At 35.5% G+C, this 20730-nt stretch overlaps 1 protein-coding gene across 3 annotated transcripts in view; it reads right to left on the minus strand.

Moving 5' to 3' along the window:
• Positions 1-245: 245 nt before the first annotated feature.
• The window catches only part of LOC123529403 (mitochondrial tRNA-specific 2-thiouridylase 1-like), a 31244-nt gene continuing 10759 nt past the window's right edge, over positions 246-20730 (minus strand). For all 3 annotated transcript variants that reach the window (XM_045309731.2, XM_053522398.1, XM_053522399.1), the window contains exons 2-7: positions 15872-16037; positions 13728-13912; positions 10883-11055; positions 2955-3075; positions 1871-1971; positions 246-640 (exon numbers count right to left, since the gene is read on the minus strand). In XM_045309731.2, coding sequence (XP_045165666.2) covers positions 302-640; positions 1871-1971; positions 2955-3075; positions 10883-11055; positions 13728-13912; positions 15872-16037 — 1085 coding nt within the window. In that variant the 3' untranslated portion in view covers positions 246-301. The remainder of the gene's footprint in view (positions 641-1870; positions 1972-2954; positions 3076-10882; positions 11056-13727; positions 13913-15871; positions 16038-20730) is intronic.

The raw sequence follows: 20730 nt of genomic DNA on the forward strand, positions 1-20730 counted from the left end.
ACATCATCACTCTGATATTTTTCTAAGTTTAGATCAAAGGCTACAATTACAAGTGTGTAACAAATTTTAATTATTTTTTTCTCCCTAAAATAAGCCATTTAATTTAGCAGCCAAAAGGGAGATAACAATACCATACCTGATTATTCACAACAAAGGGAGGTAAAAACTGGATACTTTTACTGATGGTCCAATGTGAACTACTTTCATCATGTTTATGTCATCAACAACTAAAAAACATACAGAAATAATGATTAAAAATTTATTTGAAAGACAAATGGGCACATTAAAACATCAATAAATATCATGTAACATATTCTTTGATTCGTTCTCTATGACCCATGGTAAACAATGACGGACCGGGTCGTCTTATTTTTGCGCTTCCCAAACATACTTCACCATCATACAACACAGCATATTGTCCAGCATTTAAAGCTCTTATAGGTCTATCTAATGACACAATTAATGAGTTCCCGCCACTCAATGTCACCGTACAGTTGATCTGTGGCAAGATGTGTTGATATTTAAATTCACAATCAAACATTTGTTCTGTAATCAGTGGCCGTGGTGGTTTGTTGATCCAGTGACATTCCTCTGTGAACATAGTCTGAGTAAACAATGCAGGATGGTCTGTGCCTTGTACCTGTAATAAGTACAGAAATGTTAATTCTTATCCCACGTAAAAACAATAAGGAGTAACTTCTACAGTTTTTTTTCCTTCTACAGTAGGGGCCATTAATAGGCCCCTTCTCAGAAAATTTCTTTTTAAATCATGCAGTTTTATCAAAAATTGACTTTTCATCAGTTTTTTTTATTCCCATTTGCCCAAGTACCAAGCTGTTTTTCCCCAACACAAGCCTGGACCCCTTCCCCTCTTGGTAAAAAAAACCCCCTGTTTTAGCCCATCAAAAGCATATGCAGTATTATTAAGACTGTTTGAGAGACCAAAAGACATAGAAGTCACATATATAATGTATTAAATTCAGGAGTTGCCGGTGTAGAGCATTAGACTCCTTGTTTGAATCTTGGTGAGAGAGGAATCCGACCATGGTCTTTACAATCCCTAGGCAAGGCTGGATTCTCGTGAGAAATCCAGGCAGCAGTCACAGAGCTAGTCCCACAATTATGTAACTGATCTAACAAACAGTCATAGAGCATAGTAAAAGATTTTTCTATTATCTATGTAAACTAAATAGGTTTCAGCAGGGATAGATACTGCAGTAACTTGGCATAAACATTTATCATAACAAGATGATGTGTGATATGAAAGACCTAGACCCCTAGCTTAAAGATCAATGTCATTTTTAAATGTCAGAGTTTTCATTTTTCTCCTCCAGTTTGCAACTTTATATGCATGGCTGGATGTTCAAATAACTTGACACAACATTCACGTTTTGGAAGATTTTACTTCATTTTTGTTGTCCAACCTATTGTTTTGTACATGTATGCATGGACAGTTGTTCAAATAACTTGGCACAACTTATACATTTACTTTAAAAACCATACGAGGTGTCAAATGCAATACCCAGACCTCTAGATCAAAAGTAATGACAACAAATTAAGAGCTCAAATATTTTTAGCAATTTCTTGTCCTTTCTTTCCTTTGTACATATGGACAGATACTTCTGCCTAAAAATTAAATAAAACAAGTCCCTGGCAAGATCTAAAACCCATTGTTAAAGGTAGGGTTCAGTCTTGCTGTTTTATAATTAAAGAGCTAATACCTAAAGCACATACACTTCTCTGTCATAACATCACAAACCTTGTAGCAGGGGCATTTGTGTCTTACTGATATTGCTAGTATTTTATACAGACTGCATTTTTCCCCATCTAAATATTTAAGTGAAGTACTGAATATAATTTATATACAAACCAAGAATATGTCATTAGTTTCAAGGTCTTTTTCTGCCACAAACATGGCCTCTGGTAATCCACCAATTAAAGCACGCTGTCCTCTCGTCCAGTTATGTACACCTGCCAAAGATGCAATGTGCATATGTCAGTTAAAGATGTAACATATACCTATCAATTATAGATGTTAATTTAAAAGTGTAATGTATATTTGTTAATTAAAGATGTAATGTTTCCATGCCGCCAAAAGATACATGTACAATGTAAACCTGTCCACTAAAGATGTAACGTGTATCTGTCGATTTTTCATACAAAAATTTCAAATCTGAGACAAGTCAAGCACCTGTTTACTTTTTCAAAGGTTGATTTTCTCAAAACTGTGTATTGACACTTTAGACCAAACAATGCTTATCAACTTTTTCCAAAACTGGAGTTACAGTAATAATTGCACTCTCTGTGTAAATTATGATAGAATGAAGTTATAACCTGTACTAGTGCATACGAGGATCGTTCAGTGACCAAATACCATATTCATTCATATCATCTTCTTTTTTTTCTATTTCTTTTTTAAATACAATTTTTTTCTACAAAGCAAGTTGCTTAAGGAACATTTTCAAGGAGCTTTTAGTGAAATTCAAGCAGTCTTCTTCAAAATTTAAGCTCCTTTTTTGTTTATTTTATGTTTATTTAGGGTTTTTCATCATTTTTAAGGACAAACATCAAATCAGAGATTTTTCAAGGTCTGTGCAGACCCTGCTGTCAATCAAAGATGTAATGTATACCTATCAATTACAGGGAACATTTATATTGTCCAGGGATCAAACTCTCAGTTTGTGCTTTCCATTTTTATTATCTGTGTAGTTGCTTTAATATAAGGGAAATTAACTAACTGAATAGCAGAAATGCAGACTGACTGGTCTGCACTGGTCCTAAGGCAGAATCACTTGCCACCAGCAGGCTGAAGGTTAAAATTGAAAATCTATAAATCTATGTCCCAAGAAAAAACCTGTTTTGGAAAAGACCATATCTTAATAATGTCAACTAAATTCAATGATTTCAGAGTACAGATCTTTAATCTATGACAGTTCAATCTGTAACAAACATACCTTTATGTTGTCCCATTATCTCTCCAGTTTCAAGGTTAACAAAGTTTCCTGGTCTTGGTTCTATATATTCTTCTAAAAACTCATGAAAATTTCTTTTGCCTATAAAGCAAATTCCCATACTCTGAAAAAAAAAGAATACATTCTGACCTGGGCATAATTCTGTATACCATTTTTCCTTTCTAATTTGTGATTCACATTTTTCAACAGTTGACTTTACAATATATATTTCTGTACTGGGCACAACAAAAAGCATTCTTCCATACTGAACAGTATATTTGAACAAAAGTTCTCATGATGAATCAATGATTAAAACAACTGTTAAATAACTTAAGGATCTTGAAATTCGATGTCAGTAACCACTCTTACAGTTACACACTCTTACCAGTCATTTAGGTTCTGTAAAATGATGTTGCTTTTTAACCCTTATCATGCTGGACACAACTGACTGCCTTGGCGACCAGTGTAGATCATGATTAGCCTGCACATCTGTGCAGTCTGATCATGATCTGTCAGCACTGTTGCCATTCAATCAGTGTCATTTTGGTAATCACCCCTTTTAACAATTAATGGTACTGTCCAAAATGAAAGATGGACAAGTTCATTAAAGAAATTTAGCAGAGTAAGGGTTAACCATGAAAATATACTTAAAATAACACCATTAAGTACAGTATTCTGACATACTTGATGTGCAGTGAAAACATTCATATTCAAAGGGGACTAACATTTGTGGATTTTGCACACATCTACAAAATCAAATCCCAACATACGAGTAAAATTCCCTTTCATTTTATATTCAGAATTTCACAGTTGCTAAATAGGTATTGAACTACAACATTTAATTAAAAAGACCGATTACAAAATGTAATTCAAATTGACATAAATTGCAAGTATCTGGCATAAAAATGACTGCTTTTGAGAAATACAGGGTAAGTTGAATATTCCTTAAAGTTAAGTAGACAAAATTCAATATTGATACTAGTAACCTGTTTCAATTCACCAAAAGAAACTTTTAATAATCAGGAAATAATGTGAAGTCATTAACATTTTATTATTTGAGACTAATTTTGGGGTTTGTGTCCAGGGCCATAGCGAGCGGCTGAATTTGACCGAGGCAAATGAGGAAAGAAAGGTTTAGTGGATCTTCCTGGTAATATGACACTGATGAGGGTAAGTGTGGGAAGTGGTTTCACCCTCCTGCAAATGGGGGTTCTCGAGCCTCCCCCCCCCCCCCCCCAAAAAAAAAATTTATAATAGGTTACGAAATAACGTTAAAACTGTTTCTGAGCAAATTCAACGAAGCAATTGAGGCCCAAAACTCGTCTGAGGCATTTAGGCAGAATTAGTTGCCTCGGGTTGCCTCAATAGCCCCTATGAGCATTGCGTCAATCCACAAACACAAATCTCAATGAACACAAAAAATTTCAACCCATATTATCTTCAGAACTTGGAATCCATAATTCGTATCTCCATGAAATTGTAATTTAGGTAAAAACCACAAAACTAAATGATTCTGCATCACTATTAATGCTATCAAACTAGCTTTTTATGACCACATTATACAGTATCTTTTATTTTTACAATGTTTCATCTCAACTTCTTAATGTGCCAAATTACATCTACAAATACATGCTTTCCATATACCGGTAATGTCAGATTATAAACCACAGCCATTTCTTTTCCTGTTGTCAGAAAATATCTCTTGAAGACATATCTGACAGAGAAAGACATATCTGATAGCTTCCTATATGTATATAGGAAAAAATAATCCTACGGACAGAATTTCTTTAAACTTTGTGTACTGACTGGGAATCAAGTTTAAAACGGAAATATGTATTAACAAGAGGGATATCTTACAAGAGGGCCAAGATTGCCCTAAGTCGCTTACCTGTGTAACATATAATAACAGTGTAAACATGTTTTACCTAGTGACTTTATGGAGACAAATATTCTGACTAATTTTCATTAAGATTGGACCAAGAGTGTAAACAAGCTTATTCTTTGATTTGACCTGGTGACCTAGTTTTTGACCCTTCATGACCCAGATAAAAATTTCTCTGATATTTCATGCAAACAAACATTCTGACCAAGTTTCGTGCACATCAAAAGAACAAGAGTGTTAACAAGCTTTTCCTTTGATTTGACCGGGTGACCTAGTTTTTGACCCCATATGACTCAGTTTTAAAATTAGCCTAGGAATCATCAAGATAAACATTCTGACCAAGTTTCATGAAGTTTCATGAAGATAGGGTCATGAATGCGGACAAGAGTGTTAACAAGCTTTTCCTTCGATTTGACCGGTCAACCTAGTTTTTGACCCCATATGACCCAGTTTCGAATTTGGCCTAAAAATCATCAAGATAAACATTCTGACCAAGTTTCATGAAGATAGGATCCTAAATGTGGCCTATAGGTTGTTAACAAGCTTTTCCTTTGATTTCACCTGATGACCTAGTTTTTGACCCAGTTTCGATCCAGGCCTAGATATCATCGAGATAATCATTCTGTGCAAGTTTGTATCAAATCAAAGCATAAATGAAACCTCTATATGGCTGAAAGGGCCCTTTCAGGGGTAGTAACTCCAGAACCTATGATGGAATCTAGCCGGTTTTCGAAAGGAACTGAGATCTTATTGTGGCTTAAGTTGTGTGTAAGTGTGGTTAAAATCAAATATAAAATGTCACTTCTATCGTGTTCACAAGGTAAAAACAAGAGGACCATGATGGTCCTGAATCGCTCACCTGTCCCAACATGACCCAGTTTTGAACTGAGTATGACGTCGTTTTTTTTCTATTATTTGACATAGTGACCTAGTTTTTGAGCTCATGTGACCCAGTTTTGAATCTGACCTACATATCATCAAGATGAACATTCAGACCAACTTTCATACAGATCCCATGAAAAATGTGGCCTCTAGAGAGGTCACAAGGTTTTTTCATTATTTGACCTACTGACCTAGTTATTGACGGCACGTGACCCAGTTTCAAACTTGACCTAGATATCATCAAGATGAACATTCTGACCAATTTTCATGAAGATCCACTCAAAAGTATGGCCTCTAGAGAGATCACAAGCTTTTTCTATTTTTAGACCTAATGACCTAGTTTTTGACCGCAGCTAACCCAGTTTCGAAATTGATCTAGATATCATCAAGATGAACATTCAGACCAACTTTCATACAGATCCCATGAAAAATATGGCCTCTAGAGAGGTCACAATGTTTTTTCATTATTTGACCTACTGACCTAGTTATTGATGGCACGTGACCCAGTTTCGAACCTGACCTAGACATCATCAAGATGAACATTCTGACCAATTTTCATACAGATCCATTCAAAAGTATGGCCTCTAGAGAGGTCACAAGGTTTTTCTATTATTTGACCTACTGACCTAGTTTTTGAAGGCACGTGACCCAGTTTCGAACTTGACCTAGATATCATCAAGATGAACATTCTGACCAATTTTCATGAAGATCATGTGAAAAATATGGCCTCTAGAGAGGTCACAAGGTTTTTCTATTTTTAGACCTACTGACCTAGTTTTTGACCGCACGTGACCCAGTTTCGAACTTGACCTAGATATCATCAAGATGAACATTCTGACCAACTTTCATAAAGATCCCATGGAAAATATGGCTTCTAGAGAGGTCACAAGGTTTTTTTATTATTTGACCTACTGACCTAGTTACTGATGGCACGTGACCCAGTTTCAAACCTGACCTAGATATCATCAAGGTGAACATTCTGACCAATTTTCATGAAGATCCATTCAAAAGTATGACCTCTACAGAGGTCACAAGGTTTTTCTATTTTTAGACCTAGTGACCTAGTTTTTGCCCGCAGCTGACCCAGTTTCGAACTTGACCTAGATATCATCAAGATGAATATTCAGACCAACTTTCATACAGATCCCATGAAAAATATGGCCTCTAGAGAGGTCACAAGGTTTTTCTATTATTTGACCTACTGACCTAGTTTTTGAAGGCACGTGACCCAGTTTCAAACTTGACCTAGATATCATCAAGCTGAACATTCTGACCAATTTTCATGAAGATCATGTGAAAAATATGGCCTCTAGAGAGGTCACAAGGTTTTTCTATTTTTAGACCTACTGACCTAGTTTTTGACCGCACGTGACCCAGTTTCGAACTTGACCTAGATATCATCAAGATGAACATTCTGACCAACTTTCATAAAGATCCCATGAAAAATGTGACCTCTAGAGAGGTCACAAGCAAAAGTTTACGCACGGACGCACGGACGGACGACGGACGCTGCACGATCACAAAAGCTCACACTGTCACTTTGTGACATGTGAGCTAATTAACAAATTTTGGCTCTTTCAGGGGCCGTAACTCCAGAACCTATGATTGGATCTGACAAATTCATCATAGAAGCCAAGATTTATTGTTGTTGAAGATATTTTGCAAGTTTGTATCAAATCAAACCATGAATGTAGTCTCTATATGGCTGCAAAAGCCAAAATAGCAAATTTTGACCCATTAAGTGGCCATAACTCTGGAACCTATGATGGGATCTGGCAAGTTTTCAAAAGGAACTGAGATATTATGCCAGTACAAGTTGTGTGCAAGTTTGATTCAAGTTGACAGCAAAATGTGGTCCCTATCATGTTCACAATCCAAAAATAGCAAATTCTGGCCATTTAAGGGGCCATAACTCTGAACCTATGATGGGATCTGGCCAGTTTTCAAAAGGAACCATGATATTATGCCAATACAAGTTGTGTGCAAGTTTGATTTAAGTTGATAGCAAAATGTGGTCTCTATCTTGTTCACAAGCCAAAAATAGCAAATTTTGGCCTTTTAAGGGCCCATAACTCTAGAACCAATGATGGAATCTGGCCAGTTTTCGAAAGGAACGGAGATATTATGCCAATATAATAATATGGACGACGGAAAAATCATAGGTACCGGTGCTTGATCTTGAATTATCTGCCATTGAAAATAGATTTTTCAGTATTTTCCATTTTTCAAGGGCAGACAATTCATGACCAAGGCTGGGTACCTATGATTTGCTTTATTTTATATTTCTGTCTTTGATTTGATTCTCTGTCAGTAAACACAGTTTAAAGAAGAAATTCTATCAGTAAGAAAATTTTGGCCCATGTCAATATAGACACTGTGGCAATTATCCCTGACTATAAACATGACAAAAAAAATGATACCTCAAAGTCCTTGTCTTTCCCACTTTCGCATGGATCGAATTTCTATAAACTTTGTATACTGAATGCAAATGATGACTAAAACAGAACAAGAGGACCATGATGGTCCTGAATCGCTCACCTCTTCCCACATGATCAAGTTTTGAGTATGACGTCGGTTTTTCTATTATTTGACATAGTGACCTAGTTTTTGAGCTCATGTGACCCAGTTTTGAACTTGACCTAGAAATTATAAAGATAAAAATTCTGACCAATTTTCATGAAGATCCATTGAAAAATATGGTCTCTAGAGAGGTCACAAGGTTTTTCTATTATTTGACCTATTGACCTAGTTTTTTAAGGCACATGACCCAGTTTCAAACTTGACCTAGATATCATGATATCATCAAGGTGAACATTCTGACCAATTTTCATGAAGATCCATTCAAGGATATGGCCTCTAGAGAGGTCACGAGGTTTTTCTATTTCAAGACCTACTGACCTAGTTTTTGATCGCAGTTGACCCAGTTTCAAACTTGACCTAGATATCATCAAGATAAACATTCAGACCAACTTTCATACAGATCCCATGAAAAATATGGCCTCTAGAGAGGTCACAACGTTTTTTCATTATTTGACCTACTGACCTACTTTTTGATGGCACGTGACCCACTTTCGAACTTGACTTAGATATCATCAAGGTGAACATTCTGACCAATTTTTATGGAGATCCATTCACAAGTATGGCCTCTAGAGAGGTCACAAGGTTTTTCTATTTTTAGACCTACTGACCTAGTTTTTGACCACACATGACCCTGTTTCGAATCTGACCTAGATATCATCAAGATGAACATTCAGACCAACTTTCATGAAGATCCATTGAAAAATATGGCCTTTAGAGAGGTCACAAGGTTTTTCTATTATTTGACCTACTGACCTAGTTTTTGACGGCACGTGACCCACTTTCAAGCTTGACCTAGATATAATCAAGATGAACATTCAGACCAACTTTCATACAGATCCCATGGAAAATATGGCCTCTAGTTAGGTCACAAGGTTTTTCTATTATTTGACCTACTGACCTAGTTTTTGATGGCATGTGACCCACTTTCGAACTTGACTTAGATATCATCAAGGTGAACATTCTGACAAATTTTCATGAAGATTTCATGAAATATATGGCCTCTAGAGAGGTCACAAGGTTTTTCTATTTTAAGACCTACTGACCTAGTTTTTGATCGCACGTGACCCAGTTTCGAACTTGACCTACATATCATCAAGATGAACATTCAGACCAACTTTCACACAGATCCCATGAAAAATATGGCCTTTAGAGAGGTGACAAGGTTTTTCTATTATTTGACTTAATGACCTAGTTTTTGAAGGCACGTGACCCAGTTTCGAACTTGACCTAGATATCATCAAGGTGAATGTTCTGATCAATTTTCATGAAGATCTTGTGAAATATATGGCCTCTAGAAAGGTCACAAGGTTTTTCTATTTTTAGACCTACTGACCTAGTTTTTGATGGCATGTGACCCAGTTTCGAACTTGACCTAGATATCATCAAGGTGAACGTTCTGACCAACTTTCATGAAGTTTTTGTGAAATATATGGCCTCTAGAGAGAACACAAGGTTTTTCTATTTTTAGACCTACTGACCTAGTTTTTGACCGCACGTGACCCAGTTTCGAACTTGACCTAGATATCAACAAGATGAACATTCTGACCAATTTTCATGAAGATCCATTGAAAATTATGGCCTCTAGAGAGGTCACAAGGTTTTTATATTTTTAGACCTACTGACCTAGTTTTTAACGGCATGTGACCCAGTTTTGAACTTGACCTAGATATCATCAAGGTGAACGTTCTGACCAACTTTCATAAAGATCCCATGAAAAATGTGACCTCTAGAGTGGTCACAAGCAAAAGTTTACGGACGCACGCACGGACGGACGACGGACACCGCGCGATCACAAAAGCTCACCTTGTCACTTTGTGACAGGTGAGCTAAAAATAAATTAAAATGCACAGTTTCCTTAATCTTGAATTATCTGCCCTTGAAAATTGGATTTTTTTTAGTATTTTCTGATTTTCAAGGGCAGATAATTTAAGATCAAGCACCGGCACCTATGATTTTTAATACATATTTCCGTTTTAAACTTGATTCTCAGTCAGTACACAAACTTTAAAGAAATTTGTCCGTAGGAAAATTTTTGCCTATATACATATTATAGGAAACTGTCAGATGTGTCTTTAAGACTATTTTCAAAATAACATAGTCTGTTGATAGAATCATCAAAGTTTGACCTAAATATTTCTGGTATGCACCTTTTTTATGCGTAAAAAACCAAATAGCTTCAGAAATATACTTTTGTTTAATGGTCAAATAACCCATTACATGACCTCTTACATAAAATGACTATTTCTACCTACTGTATCTTGTGATAGTTCCATTGAACCTTCAACAATCTTTAGTAAATAGTATACATTTATTAAATGGCTTGCTGGTCAATAGTAAAAATTATTGCCCAAGATCAAACAATGCCCACAAGTGCCAACAGCTTTGATTACTGACTCGCAAGTCATTCAGTGGGAGTTTTATGACATGGCATCAGAATCAATTTTTTTTTCTCTTCAAGTTTTGACTTTAGCCCAACAAAATTTAGTGTCTAAGTTTAGTCCAGTCAAAAGCACAAATTATGGACTAGTGATTTATACGAGTCATGTAAAAAATTTAATATAACCCAGTTAAATTTTCAAATATTTACTTCTTTTCTGTTTGCTATACGTTCCATTCCTGCTTCTCGTGCTATTCGTTTCACATCTTGTTTTAACAAATCACCAACAGGAAATAATGCTTGGCGCAAGGCATTCTGGGATATCTGAGACAAAAATAATGTCTGACATTTCTTCTTATCAGCTGCCTGTAGTAATTCCACACCTTTAAATATCAGAGATACATATCTATTCAAATCAAACAAAATATTTTGTTGTGATTGTCTTTAATTACTTTATTTGGGGAGGTTTTCCTAAAAATTATTTTTCTTGCCACTTCAAATGTATTTATTGTCATTGAAACACACTAGGGGACAGAGTCAAAATGCTTTACTTGATTACCTTATTTCATATATGTTTACAAACCTTTTTTGCCTTGGAATTTCAAACCAACATAACTTAAGAAATATCAAATACACAGCAATCAAAACAATGAAAACTGTTCTAGGTCAGGCCAGAGTTCTTTGATTTTTCGTTACTCAGACCCGCCGACCCTATTTTCCATCATTTTCGAGAAAAATAAAAATTGAAATTTCAAAGATTTCAAAATTATTTTCGGGCGACGATCGATGTTTTGCTGCAGTCTGACGACAACGACAACGTCGATATTCGTCAGCGCATTATCCGTCAGTGTCATATAGGCGCAATTTCCGCTCAAATGGAAGCGTCTCCCGTACGTAAACAAGAACTTGAGTGAAATTTAAGATTGTCTTTGAACGATTTATGAGCGATGGAAAAGCGGAATATTTGGTTTGTGATCTAGTATATAGACAATAAAACAACGAAAAACAAGTTCTGTAAAGGTTACAGTCAGTAACGGTGTCTCAAAATGTTAGAAAAACATAGATTTACCCGCCGTAAATAAAACGGCAACATTGAATAGTTGAATGTGAATTTGACATGCCTTTGGCAGTTATATATTTACATGAGGATGACGTATAGGAGCAACAAAGTGCTACCAAAGGAGTCATCCGTTTCAGATTTGGGGGGGGGGGGGGGGGGGGGGGTTAACCAGGAGGGAAAGGGGCCCATGCATGTGATTTGGAGCAAAAACAGCTCGGTGTTTGGGCAAAGGGGAATAAAAAACCTTATGTAATGTCAGTTTTTGGGGAAAACTGCATAATTTAAAAGATATTTGAAGCTGTGTTTGGAGACCAATCTAAAATTCCAGCATCTGACTAGTTCATTAATCTAATTTTGAAATAGAGAAATGGTAAGGCCTTATTCTGAGACAGGTCTTCAGTTTTAACTTAAAATTCATGACCTTTGACTTGGACTTGTGGTAAACCTGCATGGGTTTTGGCACAGAAATATTCTGCTTTTTGTAAATATCTGAATAAATAGTTTACATTACCATGTTCTTTTATCATATATTAAAGAATACATTAAGACGGAGCTTTGCTGAAAATTTGAACCTTATTGAGTAAATATTGCTCAAGTTATTCCCAAAAATATACATAAAAAACTCCCGACTTCGAGAAAGTTTATCAGCAGAAACCATTAAATGCTCCTAAATACATATTTTATATTTTGCCATGGTATTTCCACTTTCAATATATTGTAAATATATGTCTTAATATTTATGTAAAGTTTGAGGACATGACATTATGTAGCTTTAAAGCAATCTTGAAAAATCTACTTTGTTTACATTTTGCTAGTCCATTTCTTATGTGACTAGAGCTGGCCAATGAAAATTATTTATTAAAAATATTTAGAGATATTGTTCAGGTCTGAAACTTAACTGTCATGTCAGGGATATTAATTTTTAGTTATGTGAAATTTTGTAGATTTTTTAGAAGCCCTGTTCTGTTGTAATCCTTTAAAAATGGCCCTTAGATGTGAAGACTGATTTTGGCAGCCATATTGGATATCTTAGGGAGAATTTGTGTGTCAATTCTTTGACACTTGATTTAAGTACTTTTAAATCATTATTTGTAATTTGAAATATACTGATAAGATGCAGTTTTTCTTCTAGTTTGTGTTTATGTAATTGGTTTTTGATGACATTTATTCTGTTTCTTGCATTTGGTGAGAAAAGTTTTACATATTTGGGAAAATGTCATTGACCAATCAGATTGCAGCATTTTTGGTGCTTCTCTATAAATATGGGCTTATCAGTTATTTCTTGGCTCTTCTAGTTTACACTTTTGGATTAAACACTTCACTTTGTTAGGAAAATATTGGAAATTTGGAGCCAATTTTAGGAACTTTGGACTTATTTTTATTGGGGAATAATTTAGAAATTTGGAGTTTAATTCATTTGCTTAAGAAAATTACTGGAATTATTACATGCATTTTATTTGGACTTTTCTGATAATTTTGACATATTTTTAAAGGAACTAAATTGCATAACTGGTGTATATAGTAATTGTAGAAGCTTATTTGAAGACATAATTTAGTTCTTGGTAGTTGTAAATGTGTGGTTATGAGAGTACTTTTGATTTAATAGATTTATAAAACTGGACTTACTCTTGTGTCTTCATTTAATTCTACATACATGTGTTGATTTTCTCCAATTTATAATCTAAGTGGTGTTATAATAATTAAACTTATTATTACAGCACTTGGCATTATATTAACTTTAAAATAGCCCAGAAAGTGGCTTTATAAGGAATCTGGCTTTTCCTTAAATTAATTAAGCCAGTGGTGTCGGTCATCCTGAACATTTACCCCCAAAACTCGAGCAATAAGAACATTGCAAACAACCATATTTTAGGTCCTCGTTGAACAATTTAACCCCGGGACTGGGGTTTACTACAGACTTTACCTTTTCTATTTCAAAACAGATCAATGAATCAATCTGAAAATAGTCCCCAAAATAAAATTAATGACTTTTACCTTTTTTATCATCAACATCATCTAGATTGTATCCAGCACTACTTCTAACATAGTGTCCTGTTGCTATGGCATCAGCACCTAGATACTGTATAGCATGCTTGTAGAAGGCATCAAACTTTATATATCTGTTACATAATACATCTGGGTTGGGTGTCTTGCCTTGGTTTAGATCCTTAAGGAATGCACTTGAATGAAAGAAAAATGCAATATACTGTTATTGTTATTATCACAGATGCCAAGAGAATCTTCTAGTGATGAGAACATAGAGGATATTTGTTTGTTTTGAGTGAATATGGAATATATCTCACTGAGAAGTGAGAAAATTTCAAATATTTCACGAGCGCGTAGCGCGAGTGAAAATGTGAAAATTTTCTCACTTCGAGGTGAGATATATTCAATATTCACGAAAAACAAACAAATTTTCTTTTTATTTTATGCTCAATTACGTTGAGATGTGCATTTTGCAACTGTTTTAATCTCAGCGCGGGAAACAGACGCGCGTAAACAGACATGACGTCAGACGTGCTGTGACGTTATAAAGACGCATGCAGCATAAAGTTCCATTTTGTTTTATTTTTTGCTGCATAACGGTATGAAATTCTCTTTAAATAAAATAATCTGAATGGAGAAATATACTATAAAGAACAAAGTGCGACTACAATTTTCATCCTATTTTAAGCAAATAATTTAAAATTCATACACAATGTAATGAGGGGGCGGAGCTATATCTCTCACAGTGTGAAAATATAGATTTCATATTTTCACAGTGTGGGTGTTGAGATATGGAAATATTTAACTGATAGAATACAGTATTTCATTAGTTAGCATAAAATAAAAATATATAATTTGTTGTATTAACAGTCCCCTGTCTGCAGTATTGTATTTTTTATTTGTGTGGATTATGTCAGACTGGATCATGCAAGGTGCTTGCCTCTAGGGTGATCAAGCCAGTAAAATTCATGAGAGTCAAATGTATCGGTGCAAATCAAAGTACTGCTTTAATGACCCTTTCATTATAAACTCCTATAATTATACCTATCTCTACTCTTGGAAATTCATAGGATTAAACATTTGATTGAAACTGAGTTTTTTTTAGGCAAAAAACATCAAGATACAATTTAATATAACATCACTGATACAACATCATCATCTAAGAACAAGAGGGTCATTATGACCCTGGATCGCTCACCTGAGTAATATGAGCTACATGTTTCAAATGTCAAACTGATGATTTTTAGAAATTTTTTGGAAGATTTTCTGATGTACAATCAAGTAACCGCTGGGGCGGGGCCAATTTTACCCCGGGGGTCATGATTTGAACAAAGTTTGTAGAAGTCTACTAGGCAATGTTACATATCAAATATCATAGATCTAGGCCTTCTGGTTTATTTTTAGCAAATTTATGAAGATTTCCCTATGTACAATCAAGTAACCCCTGGGGCTTGGTCAATTTGATCCGGGGGGGGGGGGGGGGGGGGGTCAAGATTTGAACAAATTTTGTAGAGGTCCACTAGGCCATGCTACATGTGAAATATCTAAACTCTAGGCCTTCTGGTTTATTTTTAGAAAATTTTGAAGATTTTCCTATGTAAAATCAAGTGACCCCTGGGGCGGGGTCAATTTTGACCCCAGGGTCATGATTTGAATAATTTTAGTAGAGGTCCATTAGGAAATGCTACATGTCAAATATCCAAGCTCTAGGTCTTCTGGTTTTTGAGAAGAAGATTTTTTAAGATTTTCCTATGTAAAATCAAGTGACCCCTGGGGTGGGGTCAATTTTGACCCCGGGGTCATGATTTGAATAAATTTGGCAGAGGTCCACTAGGCAATGCTTCACACCAAATATCTAAGCTCTAGGGCTTCTGGTTTTTCAGAAGAAGATTTTTAAAGTTTTTCCTTTCGGTTGCCATGGCAACCAGAGTTCTGCATGGAATTCAATTCTTTGAAAAATTTTGAAAGTGGGCCACCCAAAGATCATTCCTGTGAAGTTTGGTGTAATTCTGCCCAGTGGTTTTCAAGAAGATTTTTTTAGAAATTGTTGACGGACGACGCACTACGCACGATGGACATCAAGTGGTCACAATAGCTCACCTTATCACTTTGTGACATGTGAGCTAACAAAAACATGACATGAAGTCTAATACCTGAACACTTCGTTCCAATACTCCTTTACAAAGTTCACTTCAAGGAAAGGTATGCTGAGGTGATCACAAACAAACTTAGCCTCTTCTCTGTCTACATCAGCAGTACATACACCATGTTCATTTACTGTGTCCCAATTCTTCATGAACAACCCAATCACCTCATATCCTGAAACAAATTGAGAATTATGACTGCATGAGGTCATTCACTGCCATGACATTTATAACACATCTGCAAATTTCCACATAGTGTCCTAACGATATCTGAAAATATGAAAACTAGAATGTGTCTGTAGGACACAGGGTGTACCCCCAGTGGTAAATTTGTCACAAAAAATGGGGAAATTATTCAAATGTTTGCATTCTTAAGGGGGTATAACCTCAACAAACATTTTATATAGAGGATTCATTATTCTAGGCCATATACTTTTTGAGCTATGAGCATCACAAACAAAAAATCCACTATTTTGGCTATTTCAAGGGCCGAAATTTTGTAATTAGTGCTAAAATCTCAAGAAGAATGCAAGAAGTATGCAAGGTCACATCATGATTAAGACTCACGCAAGGTTTCATGAATTTACATAAAATGCTTTTTGAGCTAGGCATGTCATCAGGTGAAAAGGTGCATTTTTGACTATTTCAGTTGCCATAACTTTGGAAATAGGGGGTCACCAGCCAGACGAAAAATAGTAGGTGCACAACTTTATATCATGATAAAGACTCATGCAAGTTTTCATCAATTTATATCAAATACTTTTTGAGCTAGGTGCATCACAGGGTGAAAATGTGCATGTTTTACTACTTCAGGGGCCATAACTCTGGATATAGGGGACGGAGCCTGACAAAAATAGGATGTGCACACATTCATATCATGATTAAGACTCATGCAAGGTTTCATCAATTATATGAAACACTTTTTGAGCTAGGTGCCTCTCAAGGTGAAAATGTGCATATTTTACTACTTCAGGGGCCATAACTCTGGATGAAGGGGGCAGAGCCAGACAAAAAATAGGACATGCGCAAATTCATATCATGATTAAGACTCATGCAAGGTTTCATCAATTTATATGATATACTTTTTGAGCTAGGCACGTCACAAGGTGAAAATGTGCATATTTTACTACTTCATGGGCCATAACTCTGGAAATATGGGGCGGAGCCTGACAAAAAATAGCAGGTGCGCAAGTTTATATCATGATTAAGACTCATGCAAGGTTTCATCAATTTATATGATATACTTTTTGAGCTAGGCACGTCACAAGGTGAAAATGTGCATATTTTACTACTTCATGGGCCATAACTCTGGAAATATGGGGCAGAGCCTGACAAAAAATAGCAGGTGCGCAAGTTTATATCATGATTAAGACTCATGCAAGGTTTCATCAATTTATATGATATACTTTTTGAGCTAGGCACGTCACAAGAAGAAAATGTGCATATTTTACTACTTCATGGGCCATAACTCTGGAAATATGGGGCGGAGCCTGACAAAAAATAGCAGGTGCGTAAGTTTATATCATGATAAAGACTCATGCAAGGTTTTATCAATTTATATCAAATACTCTCTGAGCTAGGCGCATCACAAACTTTTTTCAGACAGCGCCATTAAACAAGGAACAACACAATGGAGTATTTCTTGTCTTTGCCACAATCTTTCATGTCATATGCGTCAATCACTGTGTGAAAATGAATCAGATATCATTCAAGATTTTATTTTTCTGGAAGCAATCATGTGTACTTCAAACAACAGTAGTCAGCCAATGTCATCATGTGACGTCACGTCACTAATTTCGCATTAACTAGTTGTTAAGCGCAGTATTATAAAGGGAACATTAATTTTACTAAAACTCATTAAGAGAAGAGGATTTTATGAAGAGGAACATGACAAGCTTCGGCTAAGACTATGACCCTGGATACAGGTAGATACAGGTAGAAGATAACTGCGGTAACGTTTTTTCGCTAGCATGCGTAAAATAGATCACAAACATGTAAACACTCATAGGTGACACAACTCAAATACCGCGAAATTAGCGATGTATATATACTCCCTCCACTGAGTGTTGGGGGTACAAAAGTACCCTTTACAATAAATATAAAGTATACTCGACATCACTAATATCGCGTCATAATTTCGCAGTATTTGAGTTGCGCCACCTACGTGGTGTTTACATGTCAAGTTCGTGACCTATTTTAAGCATGCTAGCGAAAAATGTTCTTACCTGCAGTTACATTGCTAAATATCTGTCAATGTTTATTAAATTCGTATTTTCCACATATCAATTGCAAAAATAAAAAAAAATTCCATGAATTAAGCAAATGTTTGCAAAGTTTACAAATTCGTCTACCAGCTGATTGGCATTTGTCCTCATTAATTATGCAAATTAAGTCCTGCCTACAGGTTAGTGGACACCAAATTTTACGTAACATCCCAAAACTACACAAAAATGAAATATCAGTATTAGGTGAAACATCAAAACGTCTTAACTCGATGTATTTTTAGAGGGAGGAGGGGATGGGGGCCTCGCGACCATCTGCTCAAATTACACTCATGATACTGAGCAGTGAAATGAAACATGTTAGATAGCTATCAGATAGAAAATATCCAGTAATAGTACAATTCTTAGGCTCTGCTACATTATGACCATGCCAGCGACCTTGTGATTTACTTGCAAACACTGCCTAGAGGAGAATATAAATTTTTGATAGTGCCAATGTAAACAGATAATATAAAACGTTTAAATTGGTGTTACATGACTTTTGAGTGTTCCTGTTAGTTTGACTTAGATAGCTTTTCAATGTTTGAATAATATTTAGTGTTTTTTAACCTAGCTATGATAGTTTGATTGCAACAACTTTTTACTTATACCGCCACATTAATGATGTGACGTCACACGATGACAATGGCTGACTATTGTTGTTCGAAGTACGCATGGATGTTTCTTGAATGATATCTTATTCATTTTCACACAGTTATTGATGCATATGACATGAAATATTGTGGTAAAGACAAGAAATACACTGTTGTGTTGTTTCTTGTTTAATGTCGTTACGTCAAATGTCAAGTACCGCGACAATACAGATGAACTGCGTTCCAGCCGTCCGGTTACGGGATGGCTAGCAAATCCTCATGGTATTTTCTAGCCGTCCGGTAATAGATTTCGTAATGAATAAGTAATGATTTTATATAGTTTTAATGTTATTTACTAAAAGATATCGATACTTATCTGCCAAAAAAAATTTGTGTGAATACATACTAAAGATTTTCAATAAATCACTGCATTATTCAGCCCATAAAACGAAAGTTTGCCGAAATCAATAATGGCGAGATCGCCATGATGTCACTCATTAAAATCTGTTCATCTGATAGCTTTTACTGGAATGGAATTTTTAAATTTTAACATTTTTTTCACTGGATTTTCAAAATTAAAACATTTTTGAAGAACTTACAATTTTCATATTTTAATATTCAAGTATTTTTTGTGAATAACTGTTTTAAATAACATTTAATTTCAATAGCGGCAGTGTGATGTTCAAAACTTTTAGAAAAACAGTAGTTAAGCGTTCATAATTAATCCATTTTATTTCCAAATAATAGTCAAAATTAACTAGAGATGCTTTTGAGAAAAGCGCATGTCTCCCACAACTGCCCCTATGAAAAATGTTAGTTTCTCTAGATGTTTTAGACGAGTCGATCCAATTAGATGGTCTGGATGAGTGGATCCAATCAGTAATTCAAGGGCCATAAATCAAAAGTGCCTGGGCGGATTTGGCTAGTTATCGAACTTGGGTAAGGTCTTATGGCCAAACACATTTTGTTCAAGTTTGGTGAAGATCGGATGAGAAATGTTCGACTTAGAGAGCGGACAAGAGTAAACAGACGGATTTTTTCGGTAATTCAAGGGCCGTAACTCTAAAATACCAGGATCGATTTGGCTAGTTATCGAACTTGGCCGAGGTCTCATGGTCAAACACATTTTGTTCAAGTTTGGTGAAGATCAGATGAGAAATGTTCGACTTAAGAGTGTGGACAAGAGTAAAAAGGCCGATTTTTCAATAATTCAAGGGCCATAACTCCAAAATGCCTGGACCGATTTGGCTAGTTATCGAACTTGGCTGAGGTCTCATGGTCAAACACAATTTGTTCAAGTTTGGTGAAGATTGGATGAGAAATGTTTGATTAAGAACGCAGACATGAGTAAAAAGGCCAATTTTTCGGTAATTCAAGGGCCGTAGCTCCAAAATGCCTGGACCGATTTGGCTAGTTATCGAACTTGGCCGAGGTCTCATGGTCAAACACATTTTGTTTAAGTTTGGTGAAGATTGGATGAGAAATATTCGAATTAGAGTGCGGACAGGAGTAAAAAGACCGATTTTTGGTAATTCAAGGGCCATAACTCCATTTGGCTAGTTATCGAACTTGGCCAAGGTCTTATGGTCAAACACATTTTGTTCAATTTTGGTGAAAATCGGATGAGAAATGTTCGACTTAGAGTGCGGACAAGCTTTGTGACAGACAGACACACAGACTGGAGTAAATCAATATGTCTCCCACACCACTGTGTGGTGGGAGACATAATTAATGAATTGCTTGTTTTATAAGCTTTCCATTCTTCAAAAATATATATAAATTTGTGTTTTAACAATTTAAGTTAAGGCCGTTAGAAAAACATCACTTTTAACAAAATAACATGGACGTTCGGCGATCGATGTTTTATCATTTCTAAATATAGAATATCAACGGATTTTTATACAAACACGATCTCATTCGTTTTATCGACTGAAATATCAGATAAATATTGATATCTTAAGTAAATAACATTTAAAACTATATAAAATCATTACTTATTCAATAAGAAATCAAT

This window comes from Mercenaria mercenaria, chromosome 13, assembly GCF_021730395.1.
Source record: "Mercenaria mercenaria strain notata chromosome 13, MADL_Memer_1, whole genome shotgun sequence".
NCBI lineage: Eukaryota > Metazoa > Mollusca > Bivalvia > Venerida > Veneridae > Mercenaria > Mercenaria mercenaria.